The following is a 23,207-nucleotide window of genomic DNA, read 5'->3' as shown; positions in this document are numbered from 1 at the left end:
ATGGCCTAGTAAGCCTCACAGTCAAGGGCAGTTCGGGGTGGGCAACAACTGATGGCCTGGTCAGCGATGCGCAGGTGAAATAAAGAATTCTTCCTTCATTCCCATGAAAGAATAAAATAACTTGCAGGGAGTTCACCCAAAATCACAGCAGAGGTAAAAAGAACTTTGATGAATTTTGAAATGAAAGCAAATTTTTGGGGATGCGCAGTCGCTTACTCAGCATTGCGAAAGAGAAAAAACTTAAATCACGATGAAGGTTTCTCTCCATCACTGAACAAACTTAAGTTTCAAGACTGTCAACAGGCTGACTGCTGGCATCTGGTGGACACCTACAGCACTGCAGCCAAAAAGTATTGAACTGCATCTCAAACCTATTAATCCCACTTCTCGACATTCATCAGAGGTGAGCGAGATTCGATGCAGACTGAAAGCTCGGCGGTTAATAGCTGCCAAGAGAAAGCATGCTCCCTAACTGCACTGACACCCAATTAAAGATTCAGTCGGGCTTGCAAAGTGGCTCACTTACGCTCGCTGGAAGCTACGTACATTCATACACAGGGTCCTGCTGTCCTCTGCAGCCAAAAGGAACACGTCCTGGCAATTTTGAATTAAACAAAAAAGCATAGGGGGACAACAGATTCCTGGTGCATTCTCCATGGCAACACCTTCACCAGAGTCGACTTGCCACCGACCAGCACTTTTCTCCTGCAGTATATAAATTGTTGCTCCTTTTGAAATTTGGCACTCTCACATCTGTCCTGATGAATTCAGGACGAAAAGCTTTGACAGCGTGTCTCTTTCCCGCCCCCCACCCCCCCCACCCCCCCCCACCCCACCAGCAAGGCTCGCTAATTGCTTGAATTCACACCATCGGAGTTCACACCGGAGTTTAATCGCCAAATGTAAGTCATACACCCCTTAGAGCAAATATACAACCATCACGCCCTCAGACTGTACGACGGAGGATGGGCAAAGTTTACAAGAAACCGGGCAGGCAACTTTTAAACAGCAAAAAAATATAATCAGACTGAGAATGACACCACAGCAGTATCCGGGTGGAATTTACAAACTGCTGATATGTTTCAAACAAGGTGAATTGGAAATTCAAAGAACAGTTAAAATAACTCACATGGCTTCATAACTTTAGATCCATAATAGTTACTGGGCCTTAATTTTGAGAATCTTCTTACCTGTTTCCAGAAGGTTCTGCTGCTTACTGGGGGTACAGTTTCACAGTTAGCAGCCCTTTTTTTTTATTTGTTAATGGGATGTGGCCCATCGCTGGCTAGGCCAGCAGTTATTGCCCATTCCTAACTGCCCTTGAGAAGTGAGTCTAGGCCATTTCGTAGGGCAACCAAGAGTCAACCACATTGCTGTGGGTGTGGGTCATGTAGGCCAGACTAGGTAAGGACGGCAGATTTCCTTCCCTAAAGGACATTAGTGAACCAGATGGGTTTTTACAACAATCGACAATGGTTTCATCGTCCAGGTTTTTTTATTGAATTCAAATTCTACCATTTGCCGTGGTGGGATTCAAACCCGGGTCCCCAGAGCCTTCAGTGGCAATACCAGTTTGCCACTTCCTTGTACTGGAGTGGCAATTCTTCAGCTGTCAGCCAAGACACCGAGTGTCAGCAGCATATCCAACTGCTGTTCTGCTGAAGGGTCATGAGGACTCGAAACGTCAACTCTTTTCTTCTCCGCCGATGCTGCCAGACCTGCTGAGTTTTTCCAGGTAATTTTGTTTTTGTTTTGGATTTCCAGCATCCGCAGTAGTTTTTTGTTTTTAGCCAACTGCAGAAGCCATCACAGCCAAACTCTATCCCGTCCTTGCACAATACATGTGCACTTTCCAACTGGGAAGTGACTGGAAGCTGATCAGGAGCAAAGATCCTTGCTGATTTTCCTCTCCCCTAGCTCTTGGTGCTACCTGACAACCCAGCCCATGCCCACAGAGCTTGAACCTGGAGCTGCCCAGGTCTGCAAACTATGGCAATGCCTGCACCCAGGAGAGACTGGCTCGGTAACTCTCGTCCCACTTTGGACAGACCATAAGTGAGGCTTATGTCTGAACCATAACAGATTTTTAAATTCTCATGTGTTCAAATCCCTCCATGGCCTTGCCCCTCCCTACCTTGGTAACCTCTTCCAACCCTGCAAATCTCCAAGATCTCGGTGCTTGTCTAACTCTGACAGCTTGCGCATCCCTGATTTTATTCACTGCACCATTGCTAGCCGTGCCTTCAGCCTGCTAGACACTGAGCTCCGCGATTCCCTTCCTGAACTTTTCCCCCTCTCTTTTCTCCTTTAAGATGCTCCGTAAAGCTACCCCGCTTTTGGTCACCTGTCTTAAATCTCTTTACGTTGCTCAGTTTGATGATGTTCCTGCGAAGGGTATGTTTTACTGTGCTGAAGGTGCTATAAGAATGCAAGCTGTACTTGCTGAATCTCAAAACAGACCTTGGAACCAACCGCGTCCATTTGACTAGCTGTTACACGGATGCGTTGCAGATTCATAAGTGTTTTAATAATTTTTGCAAACATATCAGTGAAAATTTAGGAGCACAAATGTAATAAAAGTCCATCATTGAATATATTGCACCAGGGCAAGAGGAAAAGTTAGCAGTTTTGTAATCCTGTAAATAGATGTATGTTTAAATTACTGGTTAATCTTTAGGCCTAAAATCCTTCTCTTGCTGCGAGGGGCCCACGTGCAGTGGATTCGGGGGTAGATCACGCCGCGTTCGCCCTCTACGTTCCACTCCTCCGCTCAAGCCCGTTCCAGCTGCAGCACTGATGAGCGAGTCCGTCAATCCAGTCAGGAGGAGAAGCAGGACGACCTCTGTGGGCTGAAAGCTATTTGAACCTCCCCAACCCCCGCTCCCCGCCCCCCACCCCTCTCAGTGACCTGTGCGCGTATGGTGTGGTCCAGATTGGCGGGGGTGGGGGGCTGGAAAACAACGATTCTTCGGTCACCTGAGCTTGGGGAAGATACGGATGAAGAGGATCATACTGATGAAGGTGAAACACACCACGACCAGCATCAGCCACAGCAGCCAGTTGACCGATTTCTTCGTGTGCTGCTCCAGACGCTCAGACTCCACCTTCAGCTTCTCAAAGTTCTGATCCGCCATCCGCAGCGACTGGGTCAGCGTCTGCGCACAAACAACACAGGCTCAGGGGTGCATTTCACCGGTTAAAAGACGCTCTCTTCTCCACCCCCCCACCCCCCCTCCACTCCCCTTCAATCCCAACCACTCTCGGCTTTACACCCCTTCCTCCCCTGAAGCCACTAATTCTCGCGGGGAGGAGGTTCAGCACAACGGACGCCGGCCAGCATTTACTGGCAGCTCGCCTGTGTGGCAATGAGCGTTGGCAGGCTGTTCAACTGCAAGAGGCCCCACAGCCAAACTGATCATGCCCTCGCACCGACTCCGGGCAAGACCGGTCGGTGAGTATTCACTTCCCTAATCCAGGAGTGAAAAAGGTTACTCGCAGCTTCCCCGATCCGTGACAGGAGTGACCAAGGGAGACTTACCCAGGGGGTTGTTAGTTGTCTAGGCAGTGCACATCTAATGAGACTCCCTCTCTCCCTTTACCACATTTATTCAGCGTGCAAGCATGAGAGGGAGGCAAGGGAGTTAAGATATTGAAAAAAAGGGCAGGCAAGTGGGATACAAGCTTTAGAGAACTCATTTCTGGGGTAAATTCTCTTAGTAATTTAGATCTATTTCATAATCCCATTTTAAAGTAACTGAAGCAATTTGGTGTCTCATCCACTAGAAACTCAGATGGAGGAATCATTCATTCAGTGGCGATGGTGTGTACAGATCACATGGAGTCCGAGTTGCTGAGGCATCATACACTTCTACACGCATGTTGCAGTCTGGAGCTATGGATAGTGATGGTAGAGGCTCCAACCTTCTTTCCATCACACGGCTGACCAGGAATCTCTCCCACTCTTACTGCCTGCCACTGTCGTGTGTTGGAAGGAGTTGCAGGTTGATACTCAATCTGTTTAACCATGTTATGGTCACACCTTCCTTAGCCACCAACTCCTGGGGAGGGACTCGAACACAGAGCTTCTGGCTCAGAGGCAGGGACACTACCCACTGTGCCACAAGACGTGCTTAGTCATTCAGTACTAGGTTACTATTTTATCATGTGTGTAGAATACAATCTCCAGCTATTTTTTAAAATGTTTCTACCCAACTATAACAGTTAAATTAACCTTCTTTAAACCATCAAATTTACAGTGCGGGAAACCATTCAGCCCATTATTCCAGTACTAGCTCTTCAAACTGGTAACAGCTACTCTGATCCAATTTTCCTTCTGTTTTCCTGCTTTTCATTTCAAAAACACTTTAAACAACTTCCCTTTAAAGCGATGATACTGCCTCGGCCTCAGTCGCTCCTGTGGTACAACGCTCCATGTTCCAATGTGTGAAACTATTTCTTCTGACCTCACAAATTCATCCATCTATTCGGAATCTTTCATTTGCACCTCCTGCTACCAATTCGCCAACAAGGGGAAAGAAACTCTCTCAAAACCACAAAACATTGGTAAAATTCCTCTGTCTGCCCCCATTTAAGCGTCTCTGTTCCAATGGAAAAAAAAGAGCCATTTTGTCTTTTCCCTAACAATAAGCAGTCATTCCTGGTGTTTTCTTACTTTATCTTCACCCTGCCCTTTTCACTTGTGAGTGAGTGCGTGCCCAAGAGGAAGGTGAGTGTTTTACTTCCAATGAGATTGACAAATCAACTGAACCTTTATAGTTTTACTATAAAGAGAGATCAAGTAGAATGGGCCTCTAACTACTGCATTTGAAAGAATAAGAGGTGATCTCAATGAAACGTATAAAATTCTTAAGAGGGCTTGACAGAGGAGATGCATTGAATATAAGTAGATCATTGAATATTTTTAAGGCAGAGGGAGATAGTGTCTTGTTAGGCAAGGGAATCAAAGGTTATCGGGTATATATGAGAATATGCAAATCGAAACACAAGGTCAGCCATGATCTTATTGAATGGCGGGGCAGGCTTGAGGGGCCGAATGGTCTACCCCTGTTCCTATTTCTTATGTTCTTATGCTAAGCACCTGAGTACGTTCAAAGCAGAGTTTGATAGATTTCTAGATACCAATGACATCAAGTGTTATGGGGATAGTGCGGGAAGATGTTGTTGGGGTAGAAGGTCAGCCAAGATCTAGTTAAATGGCAGAGCAGGCTCGAGGGGCTGAATGGCCTACTCCTGCTCCGGCTAGTTGGAGAGTCTAAAATTAGAAGTCATAGTCTCAGGTTAAAGGTGTCGGCCATTTAGAACGGAGAAGATGAAAAATTTCTTCCTAGGGTTGTGAACCTTTGGAATTCTCCACCCCAGGGAGCTGCAGATTCTGTTATTGGATTAATATTCTTGGGCACTAAGGGAATAAAAGGATTTGGGGATATTGGAGGAACCTGGGCAAAAATCAAGAGGAGAAAGAACAATAACTGGGTAATAACGAGATGCAGATGCCGAAGTAACAAGAAAAGGACAAAATCAGGGGGTCAGTGAAGATTACAGGAGCATTGAAGAAAGTAGCTGAGAAGAGATTGAAATGGTGTGGTCAGCGCGAGAAAAATGTGGTGAGGCGAGTGATGGAGATGGGACTTCCAGGAAGAAGGAGAAGAGGAAGGCCTAAGACCAGTTGGAAAGATGCAGTTGTGAGAAGGTTGCAGCTGGGTTGGAAGAGGAATGGATGACTGACAGGATATGAAGAAGAGTGATCAACTAGCACTGTGCTGACCCCAAGTAAAATGGGGAGGGAAGAGGAGGAAGAAATAGCGGAGAAAGCGTAATTGGGAAAAGATCAGTCATGATCTCACTGAGCAGGCTCATCATGGCTCAGTCCCACTTATGTTCTTCTGCACTCACTGATGTGATCAACTAAGGTTTGCTGCAATTAAATCGCAGTTTAACTCTTACCCTTTCGCCATTTTATATCAGGATATTTGTAAATGAATTTGCGAATATTGCACCCACACCTGCTAAGCATTATGTGCACTCTACACGAACCACACTTGGCCACAAACATAGGTAGCAAGTTTTATGATGAACATAAATTTTACACGGATCCTCACCCTGCTTCTCCTTTATCCAACACACGTGAGAACGCAACCGATATCAACGGCTTGTATGAGTGATGACTGCATCAGCAACCTGCCTGAAATTGATAGTATCAGAATGGAAATTAACTGCGCGTTCACCTTCCGACGAGTGTCACTGGCTGCAGGCGAGGAGCCGGACTTCTGAGTGATTCTCCCTCATACCCTCCCCTTCCCCCACAAATCTCGGAATCAAGATGACCAAATGCTATGTAGTTACATAGCATTTGCAGCACAGAAACAGGCCATTCAGCCCATCGGATCGATGAAGGTGTTTACGCTTCACTAGAGCCTCCTCCCACTTGATTTCATCTAACCCTAATCAACCTATCCTTCTACACCTTGCTCCATCGCGAGCTTACACATCTTCCCCCTTAAATGCCTCCGCTGAAATCGGCTAACTCAGCATAAGAGTGGGGTTCGAGGCGGTGACCTGGTGTGGTGTTGCCTCATCCTCAGTCGCGGCGTTGGCGCAGTCGGGGCCTCACCCAACGCCACTGATCCGCGGCCCCTACCTGGTTGTCCTGTTTGATGACGCTCTGCGCCGCCAGCGTGTTGTTCTTCATGTTACGGGCCAGGCTCAGCATCTCCTCGGCAAGCCTCTCCTGCATATTGTGGTGACGGTGGAGAACGGAATCCAGGTCAGTGGCAGATTGTTTCCCCTCCTCCAGTCCACTGCAAAAGAGGAGAAAGCCGGCGGGGGGTGCGGGGGTGGTGGTAAATAAAAATGAACAAAAAAAAACATTACAATAAAAAGGTGTAGTCAGTCTATCTGATCCAGTTTCTCTGATTATTATTACTGCTACACCAAGAAAGACTGCGCTGCATTTATATAGCACCTTTCATGACCGCAGGACGTCCAACGCACTTTACAGCCAATGAAGTACTTTTAAAGCGCAGTCACTATTGTAAAGTGGGAAACACGGCAGCCAATTTGTGCATAGCAAGCTCCCAGATAATGACCTGAATCTGTGTTTTTGTTTTAAAAAAGTGATGACGACGATTGAGAGATAAACAATGGCCAAAACGCCGGGGAGAATTTTACTGCTCTTCTTCAAATTGCAGCACTGGAAATTTGTTTGTTTTTTTTTACACATCCACCTGAGAGTGTAGAGAAGGCCTTGGCTTAATGTCTCATTCAAAGCCGGCAGCACTGACCACACGGCACTCGCTCAGTACTGCACTGGAATGTCACCGCGGGTTTCGTGCTCGGGCCTCCGGAGTGGGATTGGAACCCACAACCTTGCGACCGAAAGGCGAGAGTGCGACCGGCCGGGCCACAACTGACACTGAAAATTCAAACACGTGCTCGTGTGAAATTCCTGTGCTGGCCATTTTTCACGGGGCTGCTAACAAGACATTTAATTTGAGTGTGATATGTGTCCCTACAGTAACATTGCAGACTGTTTTATTAATCTAAATTGGCCATACACCACTCCCTTGCGATTAGCTGCAAAATATTGCTTTGTTAATGCAGAAAGATTAATGTTTATGTCTATAAGGGGCATGTTACTGGCAGACAGACAGTACCAAGCAGACATCTGCTTGTTCAACACATCTCCAATGCAAATCTGTGCACCAATGTCAGTGCTCAGCAGGGCTTCCTCAGATAAAGATGGTGCTGGAAAGGGCACAATAACACTTTCACTTACATGGTCTTTAATCTAGGAAAGCGTCCCATGGTACTTTACACGAGCATCTAGATAAAGGGACCACATTAACAGATAGAAGCAAAAGGTCAAAGGTAGCCAAAAAGGTAGGATTTATAGGGCATCTTAAAAGAGACAGAAGCAGAGGGGGCCGGGGGGGGGAGAGACGGGCAGGCAGACGAGGTGGGGGGAAGAGGGGGAGACGGGCAGGCAGGCGGAGGGAGGGGGGGTGGGAGACGGGCAGGCAGACAGGCAGGGCTGGGGGGGGCAGACAGGCAGGGCGGGGGGGGGGGGCAGACAGGCAGGGCGGGGGGGGGGCAGACAGGCAGGGCGGGGGGGGCAGACAGGCAGGGCGAGAGCGACACGCAGAGAGAGAGACACACACACACACAGAGACAAAGAGAGACACACACACAGAGACAGACAGAAAGAGGGAGACAGACAGAGGGAGGGAGACAGGCAGAGGGAGGGAGACAGGCAGAGGGAGGGAGACAGACAGAGGGAGGGAGACAGACAGAGGGAGGGAGACAGACAGAGGGAGGGAGACAGACAGAGGGAGGGAGACAGACAGAGGGAGGGAGACAGACAGAGGGAGGGAGACAGACAGAGGGAGGGAGACAGACAGAGGGAGGGAGACAGACAGAGGGAGGGAGACAGACAGAGGGAGGGAGACAGACAGAGGGAGGGAGACAGACAGAGGGAGGGAGACAGACAGAGGGAGGGAGACAGACAGAGGGAGGGAGACAGACAGAGGGAGGGAGACAGACAGAGGGAGGGAGACAGACAGAGGGAGGGAGACAGACAGAGGGAGGGAGACAGACAGAGGGAGGGAGACAGACAGAGGGAGGGAGACAGACAGAGGGAGGGAGACAGACAGAGGGAGGGAGACAGACAGAGGGAGGGAGACAGACAGAGGGAGGGAGACAGACAGAGGGAGGGAGACAGACAGAGGGAGGGAGACAGACAGAGGGAGGGAGACAGACAGAGGGAGGGAGACAGACAGAGGGAGGGAGACAGACAGAGGGAGGGAGACAGACAGAGGGAGGGAGACAGACAGAGGGAGGGAGACAGACAGAGGGAGGGAGACAGACAGAGGGAGGGAGACAGACAGAGGGAGGGAGACAGACAGAGGGAGGGAGACAGACAGAGGGAGGGAGACAGACAGAGGGAGGGAGACAGACAGAGGGAGGGAGACAGACAGAGGGAGGGAGACAGACAGAGGGAGGGAGACAGACAGAGGGAGGGAGACAGACAGAGGGAGGGAGACAGACAGAGGGAGGGAGACAGACAGAGGGAGGGAGACAGACAGAGGGAGGGAGACAGACAGAGGGAGGGAGACAGACAGAGGGAGGGAGACAGACAGAGGGAGGGAGACAGACAGAGGGAGGGAGACAGACAGAGGGAGGGAGACAGACAGAGGGAGGGAGACAGACAGAGGGAGGGAGACAGACAGAGGGAGGGAGACAGACAGAGGGAGGGAGACAGACAGAGGGAGGGAGACAGACAGAGGGAGGGAGACAGACAGAGGGAGGGAGACAGACAGAGGGAGGGAGACAGACAGAGGGAGGGAGACAGACAGAGGGAGGGAGACAGACAGAGGGAGGGAGACAGACAGAGGGAGGGAGACAGACAGAGGGAGGGAGACAGACAGAGGGAGGGAGACAGACAGAGAGACAGAGAGAGAGAGACAGACAAAGAGAGAGAGACAGACAAAGAGAGAGAGAGAGAGAGAGACTGAGAAAGAAAATTTAGAGCTTAGGTCCTTGGCAGCTTAAGGCACCATTGGCAATGGTGGAGTGGTGAAAAATATGGATGGAGCACAGAGGTCTTGAAGGGTTGTTGAGTTGGAGGAGGTTGTATAGTTAGGGAGGGTCGAGACCATGGAAGGATTTGAAAACAAGGGTGAAAATTTTAAAACCAAAGTGTTGCTGTACTGGAAGGCAATTTAGATGAGGATTTGTGGAGATGATGTGTGAACTGGACTTGGTGTGAGTTTGGATGTGGGGGAGGAAAGTTTGAGTGTGCGAAGTGACAGGCAGCCAGGAGAACATTGGAATAGTCCAGTCTGAAGGTAATCAAAACCTGAATGAGGGTTCCAGCAGCAGATAGGTTGAGGGAGGGCAGAGACAGCCAATATTCTGGGAAGTGGAGGAGATGTGGAATCAGATACTCAGCTTAGATATGTTAGAGAAAGTGAAAGAGGAGGATTAACTGCACTGCCCTCAAACAACAGTGCACTGCTACCTACTGACAGGGCTCTGGGTGCATGTTTTCTGTATTGATTCCCAGAACTGTTTGTGTTGGGAAACCAAAAAAACATCCTGACTGTTAAGACAGACTCTCAAAGATATTTATAAACTTAAAAAAAAAATTCTCACCTTCGTTTTCTCAATTCAGTGATTTCAGAACCTAAAAAACAAGCAAGACAAAAGGTTTATTTCTTTTAAATCCACCTCATCTCCTGACTGATGAATTTCCTTACAAAGAACAACAGTTATTGTATTAGGTGTCTGCATCCAACCATTAAAAAGGGAAAAATAATTAAGTATTTAGCGATGGTAACAACTTCCATTTCAATATCACACCAGGCTCAGAAATGTCTCAAAATGTGAATTGAACGGCTTTGATGTGGAAGAAAAATGCAGCAGTGACTTTGCACTTGGGAAGAAGGTCCCTCAGTTAAAAACAATGTGATGACTGATCAGCTGATCTAGTGAGTCAGATTGGAACAAGGTAAACAGCAAATAAAAAACAGAGAATGCTGGAAGCTCACAGCAGGCCAGGCAGAACCTGTGACGAGAGAAGCAGAGTTAACATTTCAGGTTGATGATCTTTGCCTCAGAACTGGGGAAAGTTAGAGATCTAACAGGCTTTAAACAAGCGCAGAGGTGAGGGTAGAGGGGAGGGGAAGAACAAAATGGGGAAAGTCTGTGGATTCAGGAGGGATTAAATGATAAAAGGGATACAAATAACCGTTTGGTAGTACAGAGCTCGAGTATTGCTGAAAAAGAGAGACGAGTCAAAGCTTTTCGTCTTGGACTCATCAGGACACTTTGCAAGAAAACAGTGAGATTGAAAGCAAACAATTATTTTTTGATCGGTCTAATTAATACATTGGTAGCATTCCTTCCCTGGGTCAAAGGGGGAGGGGGTCTCGAGCCGCACACCACAAACTGAGCTGGCGCCCCTGTGTGGCCTAGTGGGACAGCAGCATTGCTGAAGATGCCACCTTTCAGCTCAGACGTTGAACAGAGCTCCTGATCAGATCGCCAGTAATGATCTCGGGGGTGGTGTCTGACTAAGAGCAGGAATGTCCCCTGGTGGCTGAGTCCACATTCCTCTCTCAGCGAGCATCAAGGAGAAAACATAAGATTAACTGGCCATGCATCTTATTAACATGGGTGGGGGTCTTACAGTGTTCAAAATGGCTGCCATGCTTGCCTACATTACAGCAACTGGGCTACAAATGAATTCACTGCAACATGAAGCATTTTGGCAAAGCTTTGTGACATGCTAATGCACTTATATAAGCAAAAGCCACCCAATTAACACATACTGACACAAAAAAGGGGATCCTTCTAAAGGTAAGGCTACTGTTTCCTCTCATCCCATCAGTGTGGCGAGTTCGCCTTACAGCCACCTGCATGGCAATCTTTTCTCCCCCATTCTGCTTCTATCCCCTGCCCACACAAAAAAAAATGCATCACTGGGGTGGATGAACGCAGATGGAAGCATGGGGGAGGCGAGAAATCGATTTCAATGGGCTTCACTCAATTGCCAACAATCTGATAGAAATTTTATTTTTAATTCATTCCCAGGTTTTGTGCACAACTTGAAAAGTTGGCATTGATTGCCTATCCCTAGTTGCCCTTGTACAAGGCTCACTCAGTCACTCAAAGGGCAGTTTACCGTCCAACCCGCATTGGTGTGGGGCCAGAGTCACGTGCAGTCCGCACTGCCTAAGGACGGCAGGTTCCCTTCCCTAAAAAAGGCCATTCGTGAACTAGTTGGGTTTTAAAGTCAGTCCAACAGCTTCATGATGGCTTTTACTGATCCAGCTTTTTATTTCCAGATTTCTGTATATATATATTTTGCAATGTGGATTAAAATTCACAGTAGCCCAATTTGAACTCCTGTTCTTTAGGATTATTTGCACAGGCCTCCATGACTAGCCCACTCAGTTAGCCATTACACTGCTGTATCCCTGTGGCAACCAGGATTAAGAAAGCAACATTTTTTTTCAAAACTTAAACAATCCTCTAAAGTACGCAGCATTCATTTGCCAATAGAGTGACAATGCTTTGAGGTCAGAACATGATTAAAGAAGGTTAAACTGATCACCAAGCTGGCAAGGATTAGGAATTGGTGTTTACTCACCGTCAGAAGACAGGGACGGCTGCAAAACAAGAGGAAAAAAAAAACGGAATAAGGTTGCACTGTTTTGTTGATTTGCTTGTGCAAGGAACAGAAATGAAAACATCACCACCTTCAGAGCCCAGTGTCAAACAGAAATAAAATCCCTTTGATGGGATTTTGCTGTGTTCAAAAAAAACAAGGGGCTGCACTAGGCGCATTTCGTGATTTAGGCATGAAGCAGAATTGGTCAACAGACAATGCATGGAATAGCTAGGATTAGTACTGTTGCTCCCCGCCCATAAAAATTTAGACATCCTGTCTTGTGGAGAACAGTTCATTCCTCCTCCCTGCAGAGGGGGCTCATTCCGGCTCATTACCTCCCCACGAGTGGGTGACAGACACCACGTGTGGAGATTAAAGTCAGCTTGCGACCTTTGGACGTTGCTGGGACGGCAACAGGTTGGATCATTTCCAAAGGGTCACATTTATTTCCTTTTTGTATTACTCCCCCACATTACAGTTCAAAGGATATACAGTGCGTTTGAAAACCAATCATTAGGTCTTATTGAAATAGAAGATTCTGAGGGGGCTCAACAGGGCAGACGCTGAAGAGGATGTTTCCCCTCCTAGGGGAAATCTAGAACTAGGGAGCCCTGTTTCATAATAAGGGGTCCCCCATTTAAGACAGCTAAGGAGGAATTACTTCTCTCTGAGGGTCATTAGTGTGTGGTGGCTGGGTCAGTGAATATATTCAAGGCTGAGTGAGACAGATTTTTGACTGACAAGGGAGTCAAGGATTATGGGAGACAGTGGAGTTAAGACCAGATCAGATCAGCCATGATATTATTGACTGGTGGAGCAGCCTCGAGGGCCTAGGGCAGTGGTGTAGGAAACAGAAGAATAGCCACTTGATAGTACAGAACTTGTGTATTGCTGAATACTGCATGAGAAAAGGGGTCCAGATTGGTTGGTAAGTCGGCTCCGATTGGTTGAGATGTTGCTATGGCAAATGCACCAAGGAGCTACTGCTCCCCCGTGCTTTTGTTTATTCGAGAAAGGTGCAATGTCTGGACACATTCCTTTTACAAGCAGAGGACAGGTCCATGCATACGAATATATGTAGCTTCCAGCAAGCGCAAGTGAACTACATTGAGACTGGCTGATAATCTTAAATTGGTTGTTAGTATAACTCTTAGCACACTCAGGATTGTTCAGCAAGTGCTGCCCAATCATGGAATCACATTTAACATGATGTTCTGAGCTTTGCAAGCACAGGTTGGTTGAATACAGTCAGTATTCTGCTATGTCGCTGTTCGCAATAGGCAGAGTACTGACCATATTCAACCAACAGGTTCACATTGTAGCCCCTTTTCTCACACGGTATAAATTGTTGTTCTTTTGAAATTTGGCATTTTTGCAACTGTCCTGCTGAGTGCAAGACAAAAAGCTTCGACTGCATGCCTTTTTTCAGCAACAAACAGAAAAGTCTTGCACGTGCAGTCAGAGGGCTGAGGTTGGCAGAGGATAAAATAAGATTTACCCTGCAACTAACCATGTTGCGACAGATGCTATGTGTCTGCAACAAACTCTTCTGGGACACTGAACTGAGCTGCTCAGTCCTTGAGCCTATGCTACTATTCAATTAGATCTCCGCTGATCTGCATCATAACTCCACATAACCAGATCTGTTAAACTCAGTGCCACAGGCTTGTGTGTCAAGACCAGGGATGTTGGTGTGACAAGCAAAGGTTCACAAATAAAAACATGCGAATTGCGAGCTGGTTTTCAGACTTGCGCAACCGGACATGACTAAAGTTGCCAACCCTCCAGGATTGGCCTGGGGTGTCCAGGAATTAAATATTAATCTCCTGTGCACTGCTGTGAGTGACACTGGGAGAAAACTCATAGCGCTGTTAAAAATTTGTGCTTTTGACATTTTCTTTAAACTTTTTTGCTTACTAGTTACAATTTTAAAAGAAAAAAACTTTGTTTATAAAAAAAATCTCTTTTCCTGAGGTGGGGCAATTGAAGGCAGGAACTTATGTGATGCAACCTCCAGGTATGCAACCCAACCAGGGTTGGCAACTGTAAATGTGACTGATTGAAACCACTTGTAGTTTAAAGCTGGAGCACGCACTCACCAGGCCAAGGAGCTCACTCCTCATTTCCCCCGTGTATCTGGCTTTTGTCTGGAGGTGAACTGTTCGAGTGGCAGATATCCTCTCCTTTCCGGTTGTTGATGTCCTCCCGGGAGCTAAAAACTGATTGGCCAGAGCCTTCTCTGTAGGGTTAGGCTGGAAACCAAAAAGGGTGAAAGTTCAACGGAATCCGCCACACTTTAATCCGCAACGGGTGTGAGGAATTGCAAATTGTACAGTACGTGGTTTGTGGAGGGATAACTATTGGCCAGGAAGCCATTGAAAGTACACCCATCCTTCTTCGATAAAGTGCTGTAGGATTCTTTATGTCCGCCCAAGAGGGCAGACAGAGCCCCAGTTTAATATCTCAGTAACTTTTTTTTTTAAAATTAAAAACCACTTGAACAGGCTTGCCATACAGGAGTTTTGTCTTTCAGCCTCCTCGTTCTCCCCGTAAATACCGCTTTCAGTAATGCTTCATTGATCTTCCAGGATGAGAAGGCATCACTTCCAGGGTGTGAAATCAGGACCACTGCTGCAGGCTCACTCGAAGAGCTTACTCCATCACACCAACTTTAAAATATTCTATATTGGTCTCTCACAGCATGTATAGACGCCTCTTCCTTTGAACATACAGGATGATAGGGAATATCTACTTATTCCATCCCAGGATAGAAAAGTACCAAACCTATGAATTAGCAATGACAAACAAATTGCCCCTACCAGTTTCTCAGCCTCCAAAAGGCCTTTCATAAATTCCACTTTGCGGGTATATTCATTTAGTACCTCAGGGGCTGGTTTGCTGCAGACAAAAGAAACAGGAAACATCATTAGCTTCAGAGCCCAATAACATACCATGTTAAAGGCACTATATGAATGTAAAATATTCTGTTACAAACGTGGGACTTTCCACGGCAGTTATGTTTTAAAATGTTTCCTTTAATTTAATGTGAATTAGAATGCTCTGAATAGGGGAATGGTGATCATATTAACTCTGGCCGGAGACAGGCCCATGTGATCTGCTTGTCATGGGGAAAGATACCCAAACCTACCAAAAATCAAGTGACAGGTTCCACACCTTGACAGAAAGGATGGGCAGTGGCTTTTTGGACACAGAAGCACACAGAGAGTGACAAAGCAATTACTGCTGTGGGGGACAGGCAGCAGCCACTGCTGTGAAGATCAGGGTGAACTGTGTTTGTGTCAATAACGAAGGAGAATTCTCATAAAAGTTGGCTTTCTGTTCAAAAGGAAGGGAACAGGACTTTTGTGATTTTTAGATTTAAGGAACAAAGAGTTGCCAAGGTGGGCCTTGCTGGTAGAAGCCTGTTCTTGAATACTGAGTTTGAGTGGAACGATTTTCAAGCAACACCAGAAGGTTTGATTTCGCTTGACAGGGAGAAGTGAGCCTTTTAGAAGGTGGGAGTGCCTTGAGACTTAATCTTGTATTGCTACCCATCTGCTAGAAGCGTGGTGTAAATGTTTCATATGGTAAATTTTGAATGATAATTAATTAATGCAAAAGTACCTTTTAAGTTGGCGTATTAGCTGCCTGTGGAGTAGTGTTTGATCCTTGGTGATTTTAGTTTGCTTGTTACAGTAAAAGTCTTAAAATGTGAAATTGTGTCCTTTGTTAATTTCCATTGATGGCTGGGAAACTCATTCCTTTATTAAAAGTTATCAATTTCTATGAGGATCGTAACAATTCCAAGGCACTTCACAAGAAGCAAAATTTGACGTGAGTCACATGAAGAGACATAAGACAGATGATTAAGAGCTTGATCAAAAAGGGAGTGTCTTAAAGGAGGAGAGAGAGGTAGGAGGTTTAAGGAGGAAATTGCAGAGCTTAGGCAACTGGAGACATGGCCATCAATGGTGGAGCAATTAACATCTGGAATTGCACAAGGCCAGAATTGGGGGAGTACCGAGATTCAAGAGGGTTGCAGAGATAAGAGTGGGCGAGGGATTTGGAAACAAGGGTGAGAATTTTAATATGAGGTTTTGCCAGACCAGGAGCCAATGTAAGTCAGTAAGCACACAAGTGTGATGGAAGAACGCGATTAGTGCAAGTTAGGACATGGGCAAATTTGTTGATGAGCTCAGGTATATGGAGGGTGTAAGATGGGAGGTGAGCCAGGAGCACATTAGGATAGTCAATTCTAGTGATAGCAAAGGCAGGTATGGCTGAGGGCACACAGTCAACCGAAGATCACTCCAAAAATCAGTTCAATATTCCAGGGAATTAATTTCCACTGATTCTGTTGACACAGAATTCCTGACCCGAGTATCAGGTCGATTTGATTACTGCACCTTTTCACTTCTGTTCAAGCTAAGAAAAGGGGTAGCTGTCTTATCAAATAAAAAGAAAAGAACTTGCACATTAAAAAGCATATTGCAGGAGCTCAGGATCTCACAATGTGCTTTATGGCGCCTTATTACATCTCGCAGAAACCTGTCAAAAGCACTTCACATACAATGAATTCCTTGTGAGTGTTGTGCATGGAACAAGCAAATGCAGTCCTCATTTCTGTGCAGGCAAGATCGCACAAGCAGCAACACAATGAGCTAACAGAGAAATAGGAGTAGGCCATTCAGCCTCTGGAGCCTGCTTGGCCATTCAACCCTGCTTGGCCATTCAACTAGATCATGGCTGATCTTCTACCATAATGCCATTTTCCCACACTATCTCCATATCCCTTGATATCTTTAGTATCTAGAAATCTATTGGTCTCTGTCTTGAACATACTGAATGACTGAGCTTCCATAGCCCTCCGGGGTAGCGAATTCCAAAGATTCACCACCCTTCAGCCTGATTATTGGTTACCATATAAATCAGACAAACATCGCTCTTTCTGAATATCTTTACTATCCACCTAAACAGGCGGATGGGGCCACAGTTCAACTTCCCACAGGACATACAGTGTAGCACTCCCTCAGTATAGTCCCCGCCACTTACACCCTCCGCGCTTTGCACAGGCAGCGGCCTATAATCGAGTATAGACAGGCCTGATTGTCTGACATATGCTCCCATTCAGGGTATGAGAATGACAGCATTACACCTCATTTCAGACCTAGTCTTCAATTAAAATGTTCTGTATTCATATAACTGCTGAGGGTCTCTGGAGTGCAGTTTGTATCCAAAACCTTCTGGCTCAGAGCCAAGAGAGTGTTACCACCTATTTGCTTTTATTTAAAACCTACTGGTTTTGCATCTTTGCTGTTTACATCACACCTCTGCGAGAAAATATAACTTAGGAAATCTTTAGACTGACAAAGTTGCGGCTGGAACCAATTGCTGCAGGATTTCCTTACCTGACCTGCTTCTTCATTTCAACCAACATTTCTTGAAGAGCTCCTACATACTGGGGGGGAAAAAAAAAATCACAGAGCAGCCATTAGCAGCATGTAACTTCACAAAACATTATTTTAATCTGGTTTCATTCAAGGTTTTGCTTCTATTTATAAGCTTGCTTTTGTTTGTTTGAGAGATGTGGGCAACACTGGCAAGGCCAGCGTTCGTTGCCCGTCCCTAATTGCCCTTGAGCCGAGTGGCTTGCTCGGCCATTTCAGAGGGCAGTTAAGAGTCAACCGCATTGCTGTGGGTCTGGAGTTACATTGTAGAGCAGGCCAGGTAAGGACGGCAGATTCCCTTCCCTCAAGGGCATTAGTGACCAGATGAGTTTTTACAACAATCAATGCCAGTCACCTTACTGAGGCTAGCTTTAAATTCCAGATTTAAAAAAAATTTAAGGTAAATTTTGTGGGATTTGAAGACGTAATTAGCCTGGACTTTGGGGTTACTAGTCCAGTGACATTACCACAACGCCACCATCTCCTCCTGAACACAGATTCTTTTCAAATCAGTATTCACAGGAATAATACGCGTGCAACAAGACGGACTCACAACAAAACGATGCATCAAATATCCTGGCACTAAATGAATAAAGCCTCTGGTTGCAGGGGAACTGATCACATGCAGCAAGTCGGCAAAGGATGCCAGTGGTGACTTGCTTTACCTAGTACCATAATCCTATTTTCAGGACCCTCCCAAAGCGTTTCACAACCAATGAATTACTTCTCATGTCCAGTCACGGTTGCCAAGGAGGAAATGCAGCTCTAATTTTCACAAAATGGTTTCACAAAACAATAAACAAGATGAATGGCCAGGTGATCTTTTTTGAGGGAGGAATGTAGGCCGAGACACAGAGAGAACTCCCCTATTCTTCTCCAAATCGTGCCATGGGATATCTCACCTAAATGGGCACACGGGGCCCACTGTTTTAATGTCTCATCCAAAAGACACCCACAACAGTTCAACGTTCTTTCAATGCTGCACTGAAGTGCCAGCCTACATTATGTTCTAAATGCCTAGAATGGGGCTTGGACCTGATTTAGAGGCAAGAATTATATCACTGAACCAGGGCTGACATTTAGAACATGTTTCCTCTTGAGCAGGTCAACCACGGCGAAGTACAAATCGTCCCCATCATCTCAGAGAAAAACACCCACCCAAGAGCAGGACTATAGATGGGGCCACTGGAGGGTTGGGGAATGCCACTCCACTTTGTAAAAACACCATCTCAAATCCAGTGTCCCAAAGAGCGTATGTTGAATCATATTTTCCATGAATAACACAAATTACTTTCCTCCTCTTCAATTAATCATAAGTCTTCCCTCAGTTCCTGTTTAACGCCTGCCCAAGCCATAATGTGGAGGTGAACAATGCCTCATTTGCTGCTGGCCCACCTACCAGATCATGTTAAAACTTCCAAGGTAAGAAATTCAAAGTTCCTGGTTTATACAATTCTAAATTTTTTATGTTCAATTCTTCAGTTAGGCGATTGGTTGGGATGGCCCAATGCAATGAAAATCAACATGGGTCACTGGCATCACTGAATATTTGCAGGGACTGGGGACAGAACCCCGGATAGCTCCCCCAAACTCTCTGAACCCACTCTCCTTGCAACTACCCAAGGCTGCCTGTGGTTGTGTTACTCTACCTACAGCCCCAAACACTATGCACAACAAAACAAAAACAGAATTACCTGGAAAAACTCAGCAGGTTTGGCAGCATCGGCGGAGAAGAAAACAGTTGACGTTTCGAGTCCTCATGACCCTTCGGCAGAACTGAAGTATAGTTAGAAGAGAGGTGAAATATAAGCTGGTCTACGGTGGGGGGCGGGGGGAGAGAGAAGTTGAGGGTGGGGTGGTTGTAGGGATAAGCAAGCAGTGATAGGAGCAGATAATCAAAAGATGTCACAGACAAAAGGATCAAAGAGGTGTTGAAGGTGGTGATATTATCTAAGAAAAGTGCTAATTAAGAATGGATGGCAGGATACTCAAGGTACAGCTCTAGTGGGGGTGGGGTGGAAAAGACTAACAAGGTTTTAGTTTTAGATTTAAAAATAATGGAAATAGGTGGGGAAAGAAGAATCTATATAAATTATTGAAAAAAAAGAGGGGGGGTGGGGGGAGAAACGGGGTGGGGATGGGGGGAGGGGGAGTTTCAGATCTAAAGTTGTTGAATTCAATATTCAGCCCGGAAGGCTGTAAAGTGCCTAGTCGGAAGATGAGGTGCTGTTCCTCCAGTTTGTGTTGGGCTTCACTGGAACAATGCAGCAAGCCAAGGACAGACATGTGGGCAAGAGAACAGGGTGGAGTGTTAAAATGGCAAGCGACAGGGAGGTTTGGGTCTTTCTTGCCGACAGACCGCAGGTGTTCTGCAAAACGATCGCCCAGTTTGCGTTTGGTCTCTCCAATGTAGAGGAGACCGCATTGGGAGCAACGAATGCAGTAGACTAAGTTAGGGGAAATGCAAGTGAAATGCTGCTTCACTTGAAAGGAGTGTTTGGGCCCTTGGACAATGAGGAGAGAGGAAGTGAAGGGGCAGGTGTTGCATCTTCTGCGTGGGCATGGGGAGGTGCCATAGGTGGGGGTTGAGGAGTAGGGGGTGATGGAGGAGTGGACCAGGGTGTCCCGGAGGGAACGATCCCTACGGAATGCCGCCAGGGGGGTGAAGGGAAGATGTGTTTGGTGGTGGCATCATGCTGGAGTTGGCGGAAATGGCGGATGATGATCCTTTGAATGCGGAGGCTGGTGGGGTGATGAGTGAGGACAAGGGGGACCCTATCATGTTTCTGGGAGGGAGGAGATGGCATGAGGGCGGATGCGCGGGATATGGGCCGGACACGGTTGAGGGCCCTGTCAACGACCGTGGGTGGAAAACCTCGGTTAAGGAAGAAGGAGGACATGTCAGAGGAGCTGTTTTTGAAGGTAGCGTCATCAGAACAGATGCGACGGAGGCGAAGGAACTGAGAGAATGGGATGGAGTCTTTACAGGAAGCGGGGTGTGAGGAGCTGTAGTCGAGGTAGCTGTGGGAGTCGGTAGGCTTGTAATGGATATTGGTGGACAGTCTATCATCAGAAATTGAGACAGAGAGGTCAAGGAAGGGAAGAGAAGTGTCAGAGATGGACCATGTGAAAATGATGGAGGGGTGTGCAATGTGGAATGTGCAAAATCCTTGCAGGATCAGGACACCCATTTGGATTAAAGGAACGTAATGGCGCAGCCCATCAATCTGGAAATCCATGTTTCTCCCACTTCCCCACTTCTTCTTTCCTATTTCCCTCAGCAGCGAGGTCAATAACCAGGGGCAGAGATTAAAGTAATTGGTAGATTAAAGGAAAATTGAGGAGTATTTTTTTCACCCAGAGTGTGGTAAGGTCTGGAACTCAGTGCCTAAAAGGGTGGTAGGAGCAAAAACCCTCATCGCATTATAAAAACACTTGGATATGTACTTGAAGTGCCAGATCAAGAGCTAGAAGCTCGGCTGGGTATTTTTTTTTGGTCAACACTAACACAATGGGCCAAATGGCCTCCTCCCGTGGTGTAAATTTTTCAAAGTTTCAATCTCCCAATGACTTGGGGACATCAGTTAGTAAGTTCTTCAATGAATTTTCAAAAGACAACTTTGGAGCTCTAACCATAAGTCCCTTTCTGTCCCATGCCGCACCCAACACAAAGGAAGACAGTTGTTGTTGGAGACTGATCATCTCAGTAGCAGGACGGTGCTGCAGGAGTTTCTCAGGATCCTAGGCCCAACCATCTTCAGCTGCTTCATCAATGACCTTTCTTCTATCTTGAGGTCAGAAGTTGGGATGTTTGTCGATGATTGCAGTGTTTGGTCCCATTTGCCCTTCTCAGATAGTGAAGTAGTCCATGTCCACATGCAGCAAGATTGGCAATATTTAGGCTTGGGCTGATAAGTGGCAAGTAACATTTGTGCCACACAAGTGGTGCTCAGTGACCATCCCCAACAAGAAAGAATCTAACCATCTCCCCTGGACATCCAATAGCATTACCATCAGTGAATCCCCCACCATCAACAGCTTAGGGATCATCATTGACCAGAACTGGGCCAGCCATATAAATACTGTGGTTACAAGAGCAGATCAGAGGTTGGGATTTTCCAGTGAGTGATTCATCTCCTGACTCCCCAAAGCCTGACCGTCATCTGCAAGACACAGGTCAGGAGTGTGATGGAATACTCTCCACTTGCCTGGATGAGTGCAGCACCAACAACACTCAAGAAGCTTGACACCATCCAGGACAAAGCAGCCCACTTAATCAGAACCCTATTCAACACTGGTGCAGAATGACAGTAGTGTGTACCATCAACAAGATGCACTGCAACAACTCACCAAAGCTCCTTCAACAGCACCTTCCAAACCCACGATCTCCACCAGCTACGACAACTAGGGCAAATACCACCACCTGCAAGCTCCCCTCCAAGCCACACAGCATCCTGACTTGGAATTACATCACTGTCCCTCCACTGTCACAAAGTCAAAATCCTGGAATTGCATTCTTAACAGCTGTGTGGGTGTACCTAAATCAGTCGAACTGCAGGAGTTCAAGGGGGCACCAACACCTGCTCAAGGGCAATTAAGACATGAACAATAAATGTTGGGACTTGCCCACATCCATGAATGAATAACAGAAAACACACAATGACCTGACTGGGCTTGTACTTGACAAGAGGTGGCAACTCAATTCAGGAGCTTCAGACACCCACTCCACAAAGCCACCTAGTGGCCCAGAGCCTGCAATTACGCTGTGACAGTTGACATAGCAAAATTGAATGAGACATATAGAGACAATAGATAAGGACTTCAAGACAGAAAATGCCAACTCCATACAACAGTTACACCAATAATCCGGTGTTATCGCTGGGTGTTTCTGATGAGAAGCTGCAGAAAGTGTTCAGGTGCAGCTCCATAGCAACTCCTGTGACGTGGCCCCTGCCTCAGAGCCAATATTTAACCTCAATCTCCAGCCAGCACCGGCCCTCCCGGTATCCTCATCTCCCGGGTACCTTATCCAGCCGCCAGTCCTTCTCTTCCCTCTTTTCCGCCGCCATTGTCTCGCATCTCACCAACAGCCGCAAGAAATTCTTCTCCAACCTGGAGGTCGCCATCTTTGCGGCAGCAACTTCCGGAGCACAACCTCCTAAACGTCACTTCCTGTGGCTGATGACACCATCTTTAGCACTGGCAAAAAAAAAACAACGAAAGCTGAGATACGGCAAGATGGTCCTGATTCTCTAAACCGTCTGTAAATCGAACAGCGCCATCTGGTGTCTAAGGGCGCCTGTCGCCCTAAAGCTGTGAATATTCACCTTTGATTACATATGAGTCAAGACCCCCCATCTATTTCATTATGTTCACAAAAATAATGTCCTATATTATCATCAAATTGTTCTTCCTGTTAAAAACATAGCTGGGAGCTCCTGACTGAGGCAATTGCAAGAACATTTTCAGCTGGGTTTGCCAACCCTCCAAGATTGTCCAGGAGTGCCCTGCCAGAATTGATTTTCCACTGCTGCAGGCAACTGAGGAGAGAGACCATCAACCTGAAACAT

General features: G+C 46.6%; 1 protein-coding gene across 1 annotated transcript; it reads right to left on the bottom strand.

Moving 5' to 3' along the window:
• Positions 1-2,505: 2,505 nt before the first annotated feature.
• On the bottom strand, positions 2,506-22,778 carry use1 (unconventional SNARE in the ER 1 homolog (S. cerevisiae)). Its single transcript, XM_078556059.1, has 8 exons — positions 22,662-22,778; positions 17,599-17,648; positions 15,010-15,088; positions 14,290-14,442; positions 12,170-12,188; positions 10,171-10,201; positions 6,659-6,818; positions 2,506-3,155 (listed from the first exon to the last, which is right to left on the bottom strand). The coding sequence occupies exons 1-8, from the start codon at positions 22,761-22,763 to the stop codon at positions 2,973-2,975; spliced, it is 777 nt and encodes a 258-aa protein (XP_078412185.1). The 5' UTR covers positions 22,764-22,778; the 3' UTR covers positions 2,506-2,972.
• Positions 22,779-23,207: the final 429 nt, after the last annotated feature.

Source organism: Cetorhinus maximus, chromosome 13 (assembly GCF_964194155.1).
Source record: "Cetorhinus maximus chromosome 13, sCetMax3.hap1.1, whole genome shotgun sequence".
Classification (NCBI taxonomy): domain Eukaryota; kingdom Metazoa; phylum Chordata; class Chondrichthyes; order Lamniformes; family Cetorhinidae; genus Cetorhinus; species Cetorhinus maximus.
Note: the sequence above shows the minus strand (reverse complement) of the source record. Positions and strands in the feature narration are given on the sequence as shown.